Source organism: Morus notabilis, unplaced genomic scaffold, assembly GCF_000414095.1.
Source record: "Morus notabilis unplaced genomic scaffold, ASM41409v2 Scaffold555, whole genome shotgun sequence".
Classification (NCBI taxonomy): Eukaryota; Viridiplantae; Streptophyta; class Magnoliopsida; order Rosales; family Moraceae; genus Morus; species Morus notabilis.
Genome location: NW_010360709.1, coordinates 37,264 through 56,596, shown reverse-complemented (window position 1 = coordinate 56,596; position 19,333 = coordinate 37,264). Strand labels below are relative to the sequence as shown.

Below are 19,333 nucleotides of genomic sequence, written 5' to 3'. Positions count from 1 at the left end.
TTAATGAAATATGCCGTTCACGTTGTGGCGATGAACTCTTCAAAACTTACTTCAAGAAAACAACTTTTTTGAGCAAAAATTGCTCTTAATTATCAGGTATTATTCACGCAATACAAATTAATTAGCTCGCGATTATATATATATATATATATATATATATATATATGCACACACATATATATAGTTCCCCATAATATATGTATATATAGACAGATATATACTCACGCTGTGCAAATCAACAACGTTGGGTTTCTATTGCATGAATCTATTCTTTTAAGGGTTTTAGACCCATTCCCCTCGATAACTTATCAACTTTAACTCTTTTTTTAGCGGCGGGTTTGCAATATTGTTATCCTTCAACTTCACATATTCAACAGAGAGAAAACTGGTTAAGAGTAGTTGTTTAATCGTATTATATATGTCTGTGCCGTATATATCTAACCATACTATTATACATGTTGCTTTGCGCCCTTCCAATAGCCGATTGGCTGTCATAATATATGCATATTGCTGGCACAACCACACCTCAATATCCTCTAAGAATTGGCGTAGCCATTTTAACTCTTCGACATATTTGTCCAAGGCAATAAATTCATGTTGCATGATGGATCTGAAATGTCTACTAGCCATTCTACCACTTGTTTATTAAGAGAATCACCATGATACAGCTGCACTTCTGTCACGCCCCCCAAACGGGGTGGGTGACGTGGAGCTCGATTAGGGATTAATAAAGCAGATTCCCAGACCGGGCCCCACACTTAACTGCATTAAAATATAAATGAATTACAGAATCCCGGAGCCTCTGACACACAGGGCTCCACCCCACAGGACATACAATATCGTACATACATGCTCACGTAATTAATCATTACAACAGACATCAACCACAGTCTAGTAAATCCAATATTAAATAGGTTTACATAATTTCTCAAATCCCTTACATTTGTTTAAGAGGATAAACTCAATCCTCACTTGATCCAACAGTAGCAACTCCAGCTACTCTGCACCGCTCCTCGAGTCTCCTGGGAGGGGTTTAACATTTAAAACATAAAACGTGAGCGAAAGGCCCAGTAGGATATAATTTGAAATATTTAAAATAAATGAGCGCATAAATAAATAATTGAATACATAAATAAAATAAGACATTCAGTCCCGACAGAACAGCCAGAACCTCACATCCTTTTTCTCAAAGGAAATATAACCGTAAATAACCGTTTTACAGGCTTCAGCAAGTAATTAGTACAAATTACTTACCTAACCAAGTGCCTCGCCTACCCGGACCGAGTTTCGGGTTTTGCCCCCGAGGATGCACTCTCCGCATCCTATCTAGGCTTACAGCAATAGACTCTATTACCAGTTCACAAGATCTCTTTGATTAAGAAATCATTCATTAACATCTTGAAATCGTTAATACGACCCCACAAACTACTCAAGCCACGGGCCCCATGACTGGACAAGCCATGAGGTTCCATGACTAAACAAGCCATGGTTTTCAAAGCATTTTCTTTCACAAATCAATCCCTTTCTTTAAAACATTTTCAAGGCCAAAATCCTTTTTGAAAACAGGCTCACAAGGAAAAGGGATAGAAATCCTACCTCGCACAATCAAACCTGGGACTAGCGTTGCCCTTTTCCGGCTTCCGCTTTCTCAAGCCCCTTCAGTCTGAATCCTCAGCGATCACTGATACAAGATAACACTTTAGGATCAATTCTCATTCCTAAAGCAATCCAAATCTCAATTCCCAACAAAGATTTCCTATTAGTGTGCCCTAATCCATTTTCATGTTTCAAATTATCATTCCAAGAGTTTTCAATCTCATGTGCACACCGGTCGACCGGTCAGCCTGCAATCCGGTCGACCGCCCAGGTCGACCGGTGGAATCGACTGCGCGAGAGAAGCTCGCGGAAATCAGTCCAAAAACCTGCAAATCCAGTCCCAAATCCAAATATTTCAAAGGGAAACCACTAGATCCGGGTTCTAGGTCCTAAAACAAGTCCAAAGAACCCAAGATCTCCAATTTCTACTCTAGTTTTACTCAAAATCATCAAAATCCGGTTTGAACCAAAAATGGGTTTTGAAATCCGAAAACGTAAGATTCAAGAGAGGTTCTTTCAGTAATCTTATCTCGAATCCTTCTCTTGACGTTGAAAACTTCTTTAAATCTTTGCTTGGTTCAAGATCCGTTTGATTTGGGACAAAAATGAGAGAGAGAGAGAGAGAGAGACTGAGAGAGAGCACGGGAGGGTGAGAGAGAGAGTGTGAGGGAGAGAGACGCACGGGAAAGGAAGAGAAAAAGAAAAGAAAAGGAAAAGAAAAAAGAAAAGAAAAGGAAAAAGGAAAGGAAAAGGGCATGTGTACAATATTTTAAAAGAACAGTCCAGAAATGCGCCCATACACACTTCTGGGTTAAAATAAATTACTGAGAATAATTTAAATACCTTGGAACTATTTAAACTCACACGTGTCAGAAACATTTATTAATTAAACTCATTTAATAATCCAGATTAGGCACACTAATAATCTTAATTACCTTAATTAACCTTAATTAATTCTTCAGGGTGTTACAACTTCCCAGGAGAAGAAAAATATCTACTATTTGAATTTGAGTCTTTTATATCAGAAATACTACAGTTTGTGTCATTGTAACCTTTTAGAACAGTTGGATTATGGTATAATGTAGCATATGATTAACTAGAAATATACCATAATTATTTTAGTACTCTTATTATTACTTTTCAGTAGTCATTTTAGAATTACTCATGTATCCACTCAGTTTACAAACTATGTAGGCTATATATAGTCTTGTACAACCAATTAAGTACATCAGATTCCGTTCAGATTTCAACTCTGGACTTGACAGATTGTAATTTCAGTACTACGCTGGAGCAAATTTGCTAAATTTGCTAAAAACGAAGCATTATTTTAATATATACACCAAATTTGCCGAGTAGTAGTATCATCCTCCCACTCATTGCATTTTTTATTATTTGGAAATTCATTAATACATAAAAGAAGCTCTACAAAAGAGAGCAGACGACACAAAGTACACAGAACTTGGAGACCCATGCATAGGCCGCCATGCAGCACCATGAAACTAAATAAAGGCACGCAGACCTTAAACAACATTGCAACGACTGATTACTAGGATGGAATTATACAAAGTGCTCATTAATAGTCTCGCGAGCTTATTTATTGCAAAGAACACACCTGGAATCAATATTGCCTGCAATCTAGCCGTTGCATGTGGACAATCGACCCCTTATTGAGCGAAACAGTAAAGGACATATATATATATGTATATATATTTCCATATATAACAGACCAAGCTTTAGCAAGACAAGGATCGAAGGATTAAATCTCCACGTACTCATTGCATGCATATTAGAGTGGTCGACGATTGATCTGGTGTGTCTCATACTTCTACTTATAATAATCTGCAGGTAGCTTTTGCTGGTGGCTATCGAACTTGAAGCCGAACATATTAATCCCTGTGTAAATCCCATCGTCCATGTTCTGGATTCTGGGATCCCCATTGTGAAGAATGTCGCGCTGGGTATAAGAGAAGGGAACATCACACATTCCCTCCGTCCCTGTCAGAGTGACAATTGTTTTAGTCATAGGAGGCACTTTAGCGCTGTAGGTAGTCTCGGTTACGGTTTCGACTGCTTCGGTTTTCCCCCACTGAACTGCCGTTGTAACCTCACCCGAAATTTCGACCTTCCCTTCCACGATGAGCGGAATGGCTGCAATTTGGAGGGGTGTTTTGACGCCCAACTTGAGCGAAACGCTGCCGCCGATAGTACTAGCGCTTGTTTTCTTGTAGGAAAACTTGAGGCTTACAGTGTTCTCTACGTTCGTGTAGTTATCGGCCTCTGAGTGGCCCTTCTCGATGACTTTGAGGTTGTAGACCCTGCCCTCGTCACGGCGGAAATTGATGTTGTAGATACTCCTCGACAAGACGCTCTCCTCCACCTCCAGCTTCGCATCATTAATAATGTTGTGCACGGCGGCGTTGAGACAGTCCGTCTTGCCTTCTGTAGTAAGACTCTTGCAGATGCAGTTGTTTCCCAAATTGCGGAGCGCCACGACGTTGTCGGCGAGTTTGATGGGCAAGAACAGCGTGTTGGAGTCACTGCCGGTGGAGTCGGTAGAGTCGGCCCAGATCCAGTTGGGGCTGCGCCTCCAGAAATTTCCGGTCGAAAGGGATCTTATGCGGACAAATCCATCGCCGAAGGTGGAGATCTCGTTTGCTATCGTCTGATCGCCGCTGTCGGTGGATACGAACTGCAGATACGGATAGCCCTCGATCCAACGGTGGCTGAGGTATTTGTCTCCCAGCTTGAAGGCCACGATTTTGGGAAATACGACAAGCGATTCCCAATCAAAGACTTTGTACACGTCTTGCAAGTCAGTGTCGATCGAGCTTGATCCTGCTAACAAGCCATCCGTGTAAGGCTCCTTCTCCTTCGATAGACGGGCGTAACGCCCGGATTCGACGTGGAGAAATCGGAAATGATTTTCATCACTTTGAACAGGCTTGAACATAGTACATGAGAGTACGTCAACATCTTCTTGGGATTTGTTAGCCGCGGCAACGATCCATAGCGAACGCGAACTCGACCCTTCGCCCAGCAACCGTACCAAGTATTTGTTGTTGTGACAGCAGCGTATGTGCACGAATTCCGGGTTTTTCTTCGCTGTCTCCACTTCGAACTTTGCGAAAGGACTGGCAATCTCCTCTCCATGAAATTTCAGAAACGTTGCCTGCAGTCCCTTTTTGGTACTCTCTTCGTTACTTATCTTGCTCAAGTATTTGCCGTTGTTGACGGATTTGAGAACCACAAACCTTGGCAATGGTGACATTTTTTATTGTTCTCTCTTTCTCACTCCAATTGATTCAGTGAATGCATTCTGTGTCTAATTTGTTAGTTATTTATATGGAAAATATTGGCTAAGTTGGGGGCGGAACTATTATTCATACTATCTATGCTCACAAGCCTCACTTGCCCTTGCCGGAATAAAGTTTATCTTGTTAGGTAAGTGACTCAAATTGGTTTTAAAAAAGTTATTATTTTGCGATTTTTAAGTAAGTTTTTGTTTTATGTTTTTAGGCAAAAGTTATTAAAAGTCTATAATTAAGTACTTTATGTTAGGTTTTATGTGTGTTAAAAAATGTGTAAAGAAAAAGTGTCTCCTTTTGATAAAAAAAGAGAAGAGTGAGGAGAAAGATAGACAAATAATGAAAGGGGTTTTGGGTATAAAGAGAAAGTAAGAAAATTTATTAAGTGTGTAATTCTAAAAATGTTAGGGAATTTTTTCTCTCTCTCTTGTGGACGTAGAAAATTTTTCCGACCCACTTAAATCTTTATCTTATCTTTTTTTTTTTGTTATTTTTGTTTCAGTTTATTTTTCTGTTGTGTGGGTGTAGGGGGTGTGATTTTTCCAATATATCTCCACCCACAACAATGGCTAAACCGGATCTGCAACAGTGGACGCCTTTCCCAGCGACAGTAACAGGGGAGAGGAACGGAGGTAAACAGCCGAGCACAGGTGAAGACAGTGGTGGTGGTCTGTGATGGTGGTGTGTTGTTGGTGAATTCCCGTGCTCTTTAAGATAGATGGGAATATGAATAACACATATTTAGGTGATATTCAGATTACCCAAAATGAGTAAAGTAAATCCCATAGGATTAACTTTTCAAGGAATGTAAAAATTATAATTATTGTATGGACAACTTGTTGTGTTGTATTTTATACTTTTTAAAATATTAGTGCTAATGTTATGGGCTAAATATTTAAAAAATATTAGTGTTAATTGTAATTCATTTAAAAATATATGTTTTTCTTAATACACAATATTCTCATACACAGCCAAACACAGTAACGTATTATTCTTGAGAATTTGAGACAAGATTCTTGTATGGAATAAAACACTATAATGTATTATTCTTGGGAATCATATTACCCCATCACTTTCTCAGAAATATGATTTCTATTGATTACTGTGTATCAAACACCCCCTAAGAGTGATGGTTTGTATTTATTTGGTCGATTTTTTTGGATACGATCTATGCACGGTCACTTTAACGTACATTATTAATTGTTCTCTTACCTACATTATCGAGTTTAGTTTATTTATAAATTGTCTTGTTTCATGAGTGCGTTTGGTTGACCTCGTAAAATCGTCGGAAAGGGTTCTTTTGAATTCACGTACATTATTAATTGCTTTCTCTTACCTACGTTATTAAGTTTAGTTTATTTATAAATTGTCTTGTTTCATGAGTGCGTTTGGTTGACCTCGTAAAATCGTCGGAAAGGGTTCTTCTTAATTCACATACATTATTAATTATTTTCTCTTACCTACATTAGTGAGTTTAGTTTATTTATAGATTGTCTTGTTTCATTAGTGCATTTAGTTGACCTCGTAAAATTGTCGGATAGGGTTCTTCTTAATTCACGTACATTATTAATTGTTTTCTCTTACCTACATTATTGAGTTTAGTTTATTTATAGATTGTCTTGTTTCATGAGTGCGTTTGGTTGACCTCGTAAAATTGTCGAAAAATGTTCTTCTTAATTATTTATAGATTCTTAATTGTCCGAATTTTTTTGACCGTTAACCCGAATTTTAAACCCAACGGCTCTTTCTGCCCGACCCACCGCCTGAATTTTCAAACCCCAACGGCTCTTTCTGACCGTTAACCCGAATTTTAAGACCGTTGCCCGAGCCCGACTCGAAAACCCGAATTTCACATAGCCGTTGGAACCGAATTTTTGGGGGAAATTTTTTTTTTTTTCAAGCTAAAAAATTTCCTATAAATACCCCCCTCCCCCAACCATTTTCCTCACCCAAAAACCCTCATTCTTTCTTAATTTCTCTCAATCTCTCTCAAATCACTCTTAATCTCTCTCAAATATCTCTTAATCTCGCTTAAATCTCTCTCGATCTCTCTTAATCTATCTCAAAGCGCTCTCAATCTCTCTTTTTTCATAATGACATCTTCTGGTTATGGTGGTGATATTCCCATTGATGCCCAATTCAACATCAAAGAAGGGCAATTTTTTAATGTTTTTCAAATGCAGGAATCGCAAACTACAGAAAAAGTTGGTGAGGAAACTGCAAATCCGAGCCATGGTGGACGTACTAGAGGTCGTGGACGTAATGGTGGTGGCACTGGTGGGCTTGGAGGAGAGGCAAGCGGTAGTGCTAGTGCAAGTGTTGCAAGTTCTAAGAAGAAATGCAAGCGCACCTCAGCAGTTTGAGAGCACTTCAACACATTCGAGGAGGTTGACAATAACGATAACATTAAATACATAGCTCAATGCAAATATTGTGGTGATAAATTACAAGGTAACACTATTTACGGCACTACACACTTGAGAAGACACTCTGAAAAGTGTCTTCAAAAGCAAGGAGGCGGACCCGATCTCCGCCAAACACAATTATCATTTGACTGCCAAACCGGCGGTCTAACCACTTAGAAGTACGATCCGCAAGTCGATCGTATGGAAACGGCACGCTTAGTAGCCAAATTAGATCAACCAATTAGTTTTACTGAACAAAGGAATTGGCAGCGTTATATTAAAATTGTACATAATCCTAATGCATAATTTTTTTCAAGAACTACTCTTATGAAAGATGCATTAAAGTTATATAAACAAGAAAAAGAAGCATTAATCAACCTTTTACACTCTACTAGTGGTTGCGTTGCGTTAACGGCGGATATTTGGTCCGCCGTTACTAACAAATATTATTTAGCTGTAACCGGACATTATTATAAAGGTTTTGATTTGGATAAGAGAATATTAGGTTTTAAATGTGTTATAGGATCACATACTGCCAATTTAATATATAACATAATTTTATCTGTCATTGACGAATATAGTTTAAGAGATAGAATAATGGCCATAACATTAGATAATGCAACTGCAAATACTAAAGAAATAGAATTTTTTAAAAATGATTTAAGTTTATTTGGTAATAATGATATATTTCACCAACGTTGTGCATGTCATATAATTAATTTAATAGTAAAATTCAATTTAAAATCAATGTCAGGTCATATTAAAAGAATTAGAGATAACATTGCTTGGATTCAAGGTAGTAATCAACGAATACAAGATTTGTTCAAAATCCTAGAACATTAGCCTTAGATATGCCCATAAGATGGAACTCCACTTATATATATAATGCTTGAACAATGCATTCCCTATAAAGATGCTATAACAAATTATGTTAGTGCAAAATTAGGAGCAAGATTTATATATGAAACTGATTGGCAAATTGCCGAACTATTGTTTAACTTTTTAAGTAGATTTCACGAAGTTACTTTAAAGCTTAGTGGAACTTATTACCCAACGTCACCAATAACGTTAGGAGAACTTTTAAGAATGTCTATTTTATTTAGTGAATTTAAGACACACGGAATTTTAGGAGTTCCTATCACCTTTATGAAAAAGAAGTTTAAAAAATATTGGTCTAAATTACTAATGTTATATGGTTTCGGTGTTATTTTCGACCCTAGATTAAAATTAGATGGTTTAAAAAGTGGATTAGATAACTTAGGTGACTTTTTAGATATCAACACTACTGACCAATTTCCTATTATAAAGGAAAAAATATTTTCTCTCTATAGCTCTTATGAAAGTAGGTTTAGAAATACACCTCGTGTAGAAGAACCGCAACAACGAGATGACAATCCACATTCATTCTTGAATGTTTTCTGGTTGTCTAAGAAGAAGAAGAAGATGATAGTGACGACTCAAGGTCAAGAAGAATTTGGGAGTGGATCTTCATCAAAAGGTGGCGGCAACAACGGCGGCTTCAACGAGTTAATGGCGTACCTGAGTGAGGGCTTAGTTGTAGACAATAGTGAAATGTTTGATTTGGTTCAGTGGTGGAAGGCACGAGCATTAACTTGGCCGATCCTAACACGACTGGCAATGGATATTTTTTCGATCCCAGTCTCCACTGTTGCAGCCGAACAAGCATCAATACAACCGGCCGAATACTTGAAGAACGGAGAAATGCATTGCAACAGGATATTATTGAAGTTTTGGTGTGCATCAAGGATTGGGATCGTTCCGACTAACGCTTACACGATACAATCTCACCGGCAAGCCAAGAATGGATCGACGAATTTAATAGATTAACTTTTAATTTTCAAGACGATCCTTCTGCTTCAAATTAAATTTTATTATTCTAATTTGTAAATATTTATTTACTTTGTAATTTCTAATTTGTATAGTGTTATTGTAATCTTGTATAGACTTTGTAAGTTCGTCAAATTTGTAATTCGTCCCACAATGATTGCACTCTTTTTTCCTTACTAAGTTTTTATCCCAATTGGGTTTTTTTGGTAAAGTTTTTAACGAGCCAATCATGAATTACAAATTTAAAAATCAATAAAGAAATAATTTTTTTTATATAGTTCGTGTGTTCATTTCAAATTTCAATTTGTAATATATATATATATATATATCTATAATAATATATAAATATATAATATAAAATATATTTAAAAATTTGGGGATTTTCGGTCGGGTAACGGGCTGCCCGAAGCCCGTCCAAGGAGAAATTCGAGTCAGGTCGGGCAGCCCAAAAATTCAGGCAGTTCGGGCTCAGTCATCGGGTAAAAATTCAGACTTTTCGGCGCGACCCGTCTAAAGTTTCAGCACTACTTTTAAGTGCTTCATTGTTTATATTTATTTTCTTTATTTATTTAGTCGTTCCTTGTTTTTTTCGTTCTTTTTTCTTTCTATTTAACAATATACCATACTTAAATATTTATCTTACATCCCTTAAAATTATTAATTATTAAATGTGATTTTTATCTATTATATATAGAAGTGTCAAACTCTCTTACAGTTTCGACAAAAATCACTTCTTGAAAGTGCCTTTTCTTTTTAGTTTATAATCTTCATTTTTTTTTTTTCATGTTGCCTTGTAGTCACTCCACTCCTTTTTTCAAAAAACAAAAAACAAAAAAAAAAAAAAGAAAAATTTAGTCCTTCGTTGTTGTTTAATTTTTCCGTTTTAGTCATTCTTTTTGTTTTCTTATTTTTAAGTGCTTCTTTGTTTTTGTTTATTTATTTAATTTTATTCTTTTAGTCCTTTCTTGTTTTGTTGTTCTTTTTCCTTCTATCTCTGTTTAAATAGTTTTTATTTTATTTTATTTTACAATATAGACATACTTAAAATATTTCTCTTACGGCCCTATAAAATTAATTATTAAATGTGACATTTATATGTACTATAGAAGTGTCAGAAGACTCTTACAGTTTGGATCAAAACGGCTTTGTTTTGGTTGCAGTTGCTCTTTTTAATTTTTTAATTTTTTAATTTTTTAATTTTTTAATTTTTTAATTTTTTTTTCTTTTTTGTCTTTCAGTCCCTGTTCTCTCTCTCTCTTTTTTTTTTGAAACCTCTAAACACCAAGAGTGATGGTCTTTGTATTTATTTGGTCGATTTTTTTGATATCATCTATGTACGGTCACTTTCACATACATTATTAATTATTTTATCTTACGTACATTATTGAGTATAGTTTATTTATAAATTATCTTATTTCATGCGTTTGGTTGACCTCATAAAATCATCAGAAAGGGTTCTTTTTAATTCACGTACATTATTAATTGTTTTCTCTTACGTACATTATTGAGTATAGTTTATTTATAAATTGTCTTGTTTCATGCGTTTGGTTGACCTTATAAAATCATCGGAAAGGGTTCTTTTTAATTCGCGTACATTATTAATTGTTTTCTCTTACGTACATTATTGAGTATAGTTTATTTATAAATTGTCTTGTTTCATGCGTTTGGTTGACCTTATAAAATCATCGGAAAGGGTTCTTTTTAATTCGCGTACATTATTAATTGTTTCTCTTACGTACATTATTGAGTATAGTTTATTTATAAATTGTCTTGTTTCATGCGTTTGGTTGACCTTATAAAATCATCGGAAAGGGTTCTTTTTAATTCGCGTACATTATTAATTGTTTCTCTTACATACATTATTGAGTATAGTTTATTTATAAATTGTCTTGTTTCATGCGTTTGGTTGACCTTATAAAATCATCGGAAAGGGTTCTTTTTAATTCGCGTACATTATTAATTGTTTCTCTTACATACATTATTGAGTATAGTTTATTTATAAATTGTCTTGTTTCATGCGTTTGGTTGACCTTATAAAATCATCGGAAAGGGTTCTTTTTAATTCGCGTACATTATTAATTGTTTCTCTTACGTACATTATTGAGTATAGTTTATTTATAAATTGTCTTATTTCATGCGTTTGGTTGACCTCATAAAATCATCGGAAATGGTTCTTTTTAATTCACGTACATTATTAATTGTTTTCTCTTACATACATTATTGAGTATAGTTTATTTATAAATTGTCTTGTTTCATGCGTTTGGTTGACCTTATAAAATCATCGGAAAGGGTTCTTTTTAATTCGCGTACATTATTAATTGTTTCTCTTACGTACATTATTGAGTATAGTTTATTTATAAATTGTCTTGTTTCATGCGTTTGGTTGACCTTATAAAATCATCGGAAAGGGTTCTTTTTAATTCGCGTACATTATTAATTGTTTCTCTTACGTACATTATTGAGTATAGTTTATTTATAAATTGTCTTGTTTCATGCGTTTGGTTGACCTTATAAAATCATCGGAAAGGGTTCTTTTTAATTCGCGTACATTATTAATTGTTTCTCTTACGTACATTATTGAGTATAGTTTATTTATAAATTGTCTTATTTCATGCGTTTGGTTGACCTCATAAAATCATCGGAAATGGTTCTTTTTAATTCACGTACATTATTAATTGTTTTCTCTTACATACATTATTGAGTGTAGTTTATTTATAAATTATCTTGTTTCATGCGTTTGGTTGACCTCATAAAATCGTCAGAGAGGGTTTTTTTTAATTCACGTACATTATTAATTGTTTTGTCTTATCTACAGTATTGAGTATAGTTTATTTATAAATTGCCTTGTTTCATGAGTGCGTTTGATTGACCTCTTAAAATCGTTGGAAAGGGTTCTTCTTAATTACTTACACCATTTTTTTATTTTTTATGAAATGGAGTACAGCTGATTGTAATAGAAACCTAATAAGAAACTCTAGCCTCCGCTTAAGTTCTCTGGAGTACAGCTGATTGACCTCTTAAAATCATTGGTCACTGCAACACACGCAAATAGACTATATATATATATATATATATATATATAAGGTCAACTCACAAGTTATAACCGGTCTATAAAATGTGGCAGTTCCTTGTATGGCATCTACATCACGTATATTAAAATGAATGGTGATTGTTACGATTAATAAAATCACCATCTTTGTATCCATTCCTCTCCCTCTTAGCAAAAGATTACATATAATGCAGCAAAAGAATCTTCATTATATTCCTTTTTTATAGTAGGATATTTCTTGAATAATTTGGCTCTATCCATTTGAGTAGAGGCAACTAGTTCTTAAGCATATCTTAATTACATTTGATGATGTAACCAAAAGTTATCGATTATCTTAATTACATTTGATGATGCATTGTTTTATATGACTTGCTATGGCAAGTTAATCAACAACTTAAAGCATTAACTAGAAACATTACTTTATGAGCTCTCCAAATTTAGTGCTTGTTATTTTTTTTTTTTTCGATTCAATTCATTACGACGGTGTGACTCATATCACATAATTAAAACAATGATATCCAATATCTATTTATAGGTGAATATTGAAATAATAAACCATTGAAACCACACCAGTATGTGAGTCTACACACATTGATAAACAAAAGACTACTTGTTTACTTTATCGGTAATCCAATGGTTTTCCTTGCTATTTTAGTTACTTAAGCGTTTTGTCTTTAGGGGTGATAATACAGGTGGTCTAATTATGAAACAAGATTAGCCCATAATAATATATGGTTTATGCTTGCCATCAAGTGTTTGTATTTGTAGCCTCTCATATCATCTAAAAGTGTTTGAAGGGATAATTTATAAGAAATTAAAATGAAACACTTCTTAAAAGACAAAACATGAGAAGTATTGTATTATAATCCAGAAGAACTTTTCACCATTTCTGCAAGGCTTCTTCAAGGTTGAGTAGCAATGTCGCTTCTGGCTCGCATCTCGGGCAGCACAAGACCTCTCTGAAAGAGCCATCACAAAGACTTTGGCGACCTAAAATGATGCCTTTTTGTGTGCTCTGCTCGAAAAGACAGCATTAAGTAACTCAAGCGTAATGGCGAAAGGAAGAACAAAAAAGTCTCACCCAAAAAAGTATGCCAATCTTACCTGAATTAACTATGCAGTTATAGTAGAAAACAGTATAACATCATTGTGATTTCTTCCTCTTTTGAGGCCATTGCAGTCAAAACAATACCAACAATCATTCGGGAAGTTTCGAATATACAGCCCATTGCTGCATTAGTACATCCAAAACCTCTCCAAGATTTCTCATTCCACATCACAATTCTGAAATTTTCAGCAATCTAAATCATATGCCAACTGGCCGGAGCATGAAGGTGACCCGAATGAGAAATTTAATTGATTATGGAGTCGACGAGCTTTTCTTGTACAGTAAAGTCTAATGTTGATGAAGAAGAGAAAATAACATCATCACTAATACAAACAACAATGAAATCCAAGGTTGGTCATCTTCCAATGCTTTTCATAATCAGGACTACGAATCACAATTCCATTCCTTTGTTTGGAACTGCAGCGGTTTAGGTAGTTTTGGGTGGTAAAACCTATGCTTATAAGAATATATGTATCTATAAGCAATTTCAATAACGAAGACGATATGATGCTATACAATTTCCTCTGCCAAATAAATAATCTTACCAACTATATTAATCGGCAGCGACCCAACTGCGTCCAGTATCTTTAGATACGCCTCTTACCTTCATTGTCTCCCTAAGTTCACTCACACTATCCCATTTCCCCGCAGCCGCCAAAGTATTGGACAGTGCGACAAAAGCCCCGGGCCTATCTTTAGAATTCAGTTTAAAAAGTTCTTTGGCAGCTACACTTGCCATGTCTAAGTTACCATGAAGTCTACATGAACTCAGAAGAGCAGCCCACACATCTGAATTAGGCTTCTCGGGCATTGCCTTAACAAACTCCCACGCTTGATTCAACCGCCCTGCACGTCCCAACAGATCCACAATGCAAGCATAATGCTCCATCCCCGATTTTAGAGAGTAGTCCCTCTCCATGCTTTCGAAGATCTCCAGGCCCTTATCAACCAGCCCAGCATGCCCACAAGCAGAAATTGCACCAAGGAATGTGATGAAATTGGGTTCGATATGGTATTCCTTTTGCATTATGCTAAAGAGTTCTAGCGCTTCGTACGGATATCCATTTTTCCCATAACCATCTATCATGGAAGTCCATGAAAACACATTCTTCTCGGGCATTTCATCGAAGACTTTACGTGCGACCTCAATTCTGCCGCATTTTGAGTTCATATCTATGAGAGCGCTTCCGATCTTGATGTGTGCAAACAATGGGGTCTTCCTCAGTTGACCTTGGACCTGCTGAGCAACTTCAAATGTCGCCAACACTGAGCAAGCCCCAATAACGCTAGCAAATGTAGAAATATTAGGCCTGAAATTCATCCGTTGCATGTCAATGTACATCTCAAGTGATTTCGAAGCATGTTCGATCGATTTGCTATAACCTTCAATCATTGCATTGAATGCCACTATGTCTTTCACAACTGTTTTCCTAAATATTTCCTCAGCATCCTCAAAGGAGCCTTCGTTCATATAGCCCGTAATCATCGACGTTGAACACACAACAGTTCTTTCAAACATCATATCGAACACTCTCCTCGCATAACCAACCTTCCCATTCTTAACATAAGAGTCCACGAGTGCCGTATAAAGAACGTCGTCTGCGGTAACATCCGATTTCATTATCTGGGCATGCACAACTCTACCTAAGCTACGCGGTAACCGAACACAACCAGCGCAAGTAGACGCTTTCAGTAACATTGAGAATGTGTATCCGTCGGGCTTTTGTCCCGAAAAGACCAGCCCGCGAACCAAACCAAGTGATTCCTCCACTTGCCCTTGCTTGAGGTAACCACTTATAATGTAATTATAAGCAGAAAGTGTTCTGTGAGGCAATTCATCAAACACCTGGCGCGCGTACTTCAAAGAACCACATTTCAAGTGTAATATGAGAAGTTTAATGGAGATATTTAAATTGGGATTAAACCCATATTTGAGAACATGGGTATGAATCTTTTGGCCATTGGAAGGGTTATCTGAGTTAATGTAGTGCTGCAAAGAAGAGGAGATATTGTCAGCCGTTGGATGAGAAATATGGTCATGATTTGAGAGAACTGGTTTATTATGTTTAGTGGATAATGAAAAGCTGGATGGTCTGATTGTGGCTAGTCTTCCATGATTCATTTTTCACTTGTTGATCATGTCCAGACTAAGGCTGTTTTGTTTGTACGTTTGTTTATAGTTTCATTTCTAGAGGTGATATATACATGTCTCCTCGTCGTTGAAAAAAAAAAAAACAGAAGAAGAAGAAGAAGTAGGTTGATTTATGGAGGGCATAAGTGAAAAGGCTATAGAGCACATATGACGAAAGAGTTTTTTTTTTTTTTTTTTTTTTTTAAATTTTATTTTATTAAGTAATTGTTCGATCAAAAAAGATTGTAGTAATTGCAATAATAGTTTTTTTTTTAATAGCTTGATAGTGGCATTTAATATGATGAGATGAAATGATGATAAGAATTTCAATAACGAAAATATTTTATTTGAAGAAAGTAAAGCTGTACGAATTACTACTCTTATTTCTTTTCAAAAATTATAGTAAAACGTATTTTTATAAATTAAATTATGTATACATCAGACCTTAATGTAAATAATACTCGTTCATTTCACCGATTTGAATTTTCAGTTTTAAGTTTTTACAGTAAAAAGTTCTTAAAAAATGTCACATCAATTTTTTCTGTTATAGTGAAAAACTCTAAAAAAATGTCATATCTCAGCTTGAATTGAAAACTCGAATCCGCGAAGTGAAACATAAATTTTCTATTTACGTCTCTAAAAAAATTTTACTATGTAAATTTTTTACTTATTATTATTTAATTTAAATAATTTTAAAATGTGTTATTTATTTAAATTATTTATTATAAATATGTTATTTATTTTAATTATTTATTATTACGTGTCATTCTGTTTAATTCTTTTCATAAACTTTTTTTTTTAAAAGTTAAGGGTTGTTCTTTTACATTTTTGAGTTAGGGTGACTTGAATGACGATCTTGAGTTGAATTTGAGTTATAACTTGAGTTGAAGTTGTAACTTGAGTTTGTGTTTGAATGTTCACATTTGAGTTATGATTTGAATTGAGAATCTTTTTAAGTTTGTGTTTGAGTGGGTAAAAACTTAAATTTGTATTTAGATAATATTTTAATACAAATTCAATGGTGATGAAAAATTTTAATAGGGTATATGGGTGAGATTTTATTCGTCTTTTTGTTGTGAATATATAGAAAAAAAATTCATCTCAATCAGAATTAAAACGAAAAAGTTATGATATTTAAAAAAAAATTAATATTTATTAACTTGAGTTCGAGTTTATGAACTCGAGTTTAAATTTTTCTTTTAACTCAACTCGAGTTTAGCCATAAAAAAATATAAACTTAAATAACAGTGTAACTCAAATTTAAATTTTTTTCTCAATTTTGTTGTAAAAGAACGACTCTTTAATTCTTTTCATAATCAGTGCTAAAATGCCAAACTTTTAACTTGCGGACCAAAATAAAAGAACCACTAGTGTGTGTGTCATTTTTGTAAAAGACAAAAAAGCCTAACCATTCCAATACATAAAAATAAAAAAGTGTGTTGACTTCATCATCGCTTTCATAACTTCTTCCAAGTCCAAAGCAAAAAAAGGAAAACACAGAAAAATGCCGCTAAAGCTCTTGGACGCCACGGTCTCGAATTTCGAGAGTATTTTTGAGAAATTCATATCAGAATCAACGAAGAACAAAGCCAATCTTATCCTCTTCTTGGCTGACAAAGATCCTTCTACTTCTCTCAGCTGGTGCCCTGGTATTTATTATATTTGTTTCATTTCCATGTCAAAATCTTTTTTTTTTAATATAAATTTCAGTTTGTTGCGTTTTATGATAAAATTTGAACTACCCATTATAGAATTGTTGGAGAGTTATATATTAGCGTAGATTTTGTTCTGGGTTTTGGTATTCTTGCATTTTTTTTGTTGCAACTTTTTTTTTCCTTGATTTTTGTTGTGTTTCATGATAATTACAAGTACCCATGATAGAATTGTTGTGAAATTTTTGTTACTGACTCAGATTCTGTTTTGGCTTTGGCTGTTATAGCAATTAAGTGGTTTTTTAGGGCCAAAAATCTTGCCTTTTCTTTATTTTTTGTGTGTCATGCGAAAATTAAAAGTACCCATGATAGAATTGTTGTGAACATTTTTCTTCTGATCATTCATTTTATGTTGTGAATTTGGGTATTTTAGCAGATAAGTATATTTAGACACAAAAATCTTACCTTTTTTCTTGATTTTATTGTGTTTTATGAGACTTCCAAGTACTCGTGACAGAATTGTTGTGAAATTGTTTATACAACTAACTTGGATTCTATTGTGCGCTTTGGTGTATTTTAGCATACTTTTTTACTATTTTTAATTTTTTTTAAGGTATACTTTACTCGGTTACTGATTATACTCGTACTTGTGGGGGTTAATTTTTTGGTTCCTTGTTTTCCCCCTTGAGTACTAATCTTACCTTTTCTTTGAGTCTGTTTGATTCACGCGTTTAAATCAATAATTCTAATTTATTGGTGGGAATTTTGTGAGAGAAGAAATTTTTGAATTCAAATTTATGAAAAATACTGTAGCAGAATGAGAATCAGAATCATGCGTTCAAATATAGAAACCAAATGGGGCCTTTTATCTTTTTGCTAAAACATTATTTACACAAGCGTCTCTCCTATAATGATCCAATGCTTTAGACCTTGAGCTTTTGAAGAAGTTCGTAATTTTGAGAATATTTGAGGAATGGTCTAATGATGTATTATGTATTTGGTATATATAAGTTTGATTTAGTTCGTAACTTTTGCAATTAATAATTGAGGAATGGTTTCGTGATGTGTTACTACAATTTGAACCAACTTACACTATTAGAAATTAATTTTCCTATTCTTTAAGCTTTTTATCTATAAAGATTCCCGCAAAGATATTTGCATTCAGTTCCTCTGTTATTAAAAATAACATTGTAGTTTCATTCAAAACATGTGAAAATTATTTAGTTCTTGTAATACACGAACTTACAAATCAAGTTTCACTTGTATGTCTCTTTTCAACTTAAAGATCCAACTCTTTTAGCTTTACCTTTTCCTCTGGTGTTCCAGATTGTGTGAGAGCTGAGCCTGTGATCTACAAAAAGCTGGAAGCTACTTCTGATGATGTTGCCCTCTTGAGAGCTTATGTTGGAGACCGACCGACATGGAGGAATCCGCCGCACCCCTGGAGAGTGGACTCGAGATTCAAGCTAACTGGAGTTCCAACACTCATCCGCTGGGAGAACGATGCAATCACAGGCCGCCTCGAAGACCATGAAGCCCATGTCGAAAAGAAAATCGAGGCTCTCGTTGCTGGGAAATAAGTCACCAAAATGGTCTATAGTTCCATATGTTCCATATGCTATTGCTATCTTTCTCAAAGATGTTGGCTTTTAGCTTTCCTGGCAAGCCTTTTATGTATGGTCAAAAGCAACTTTCTATTGTTAAATCGTACTAATAAGAGTCGTTCATAGTTTCTTGTTTTTTCATGATCTCTTTCTTGCATTCAAATCTGGCAATGATTTTCACCAATTCTTTGAGGAAGACTGCAAAACAGCAGGGAGCAAAGCGCTTAGGGCTTTTAACAACATTGTCCCCTAAATTTATCGTAAATTAAACAATCGTATAATTTAAATCAGGTAATCTGGTAATGAATTATCGAGTCTCATGCAATATGCGTCGTTTGATTTAAATGCTACGTAACTGTCACTGATCTTATGAGACCATATAATAGGGCACCCCCATTGTATAATCTTCCAAAAATTAATCCTCTCTCAATTCAATCTCTTGTTCAGAAGCGGCATTTTGAGAGAACGATATTATTTTTCTTGATTCTTTATGAGCATTAAAAGAGTTCTTACAACATTTTGTTCAAAAGTTGGGAGCCACCATGAAATCAAAATTTTCTAACCATCTAGCACTACCACTGGACTTTCAACAGAATGGTCCAGTTTTATAAGCATTAGCCATTGATTATTTCCCC

At 34.8% G+C, this 19,333-nt stretch overlaps 3 protein-coding genes across 3 annotated transcripts; 1 reads left to right on the top strand and 2 right to left on the bottom strand.

Moving 5' to 3' along the window:
- Window positions 1-3,421: 3,421 nt before the first annotated feature.
- LOC21396249 lies at window positions 3,422-4,864 on the bottom strand. Its single transcript, XM_010097087.1, has one exon. The coding sequence runs from the start codon at window positions 4,862-4,864 to the stop codon at window positions 3,422-3,424; it is 1,443 nt and encodes a 480-aa protein (XP_010095389.1).
- An 8,665-nt stretch (window positions 4,865-13,529) lies between these two features.
- LOC21396248 (pentatricopeptide repeat-containing protein At1g28690, mitochondrial) lies at window positions 13,530-15,607 on the bottom strand. The gene has a single exon (XM_024164937.1). It carries the CDS (start codon window positions 15,431-15,433, stop codon window positions 13,865-13,867), a length of 1,569 nt encoding a protein of 522 aa, XP_024020705.1. The 5' UTR covers window positions 15,434-15,607; the 3' UTR covers window positions 13,530-13,864.
- A 1,299-nt stretch (window positions 15,608-16,906) lies between these two features.
- LOC21396247 (thioredoxin-like protein Clot) lies at window positions 16,907-18,842 on the top strand. Its single transcript, XM_010097085.2, has 2 exons — window positions 16,907-17,091; window positions 18,421-18,842. Exons 1-2 carry the CDS (start codon window positions 16,947-16,949, stop codon window positions 18,672-18,674), a joined length of 399 nt encoding a protein of 132 aa, XP_010095387.1. The 5' UTR covers window positions 16,907-16,946; the 3' UTR covers window positions 18,675-18,842.
- The last annotated feature ends 491 nt before the right edge of the window (window positions 18,843-19,333 follow it).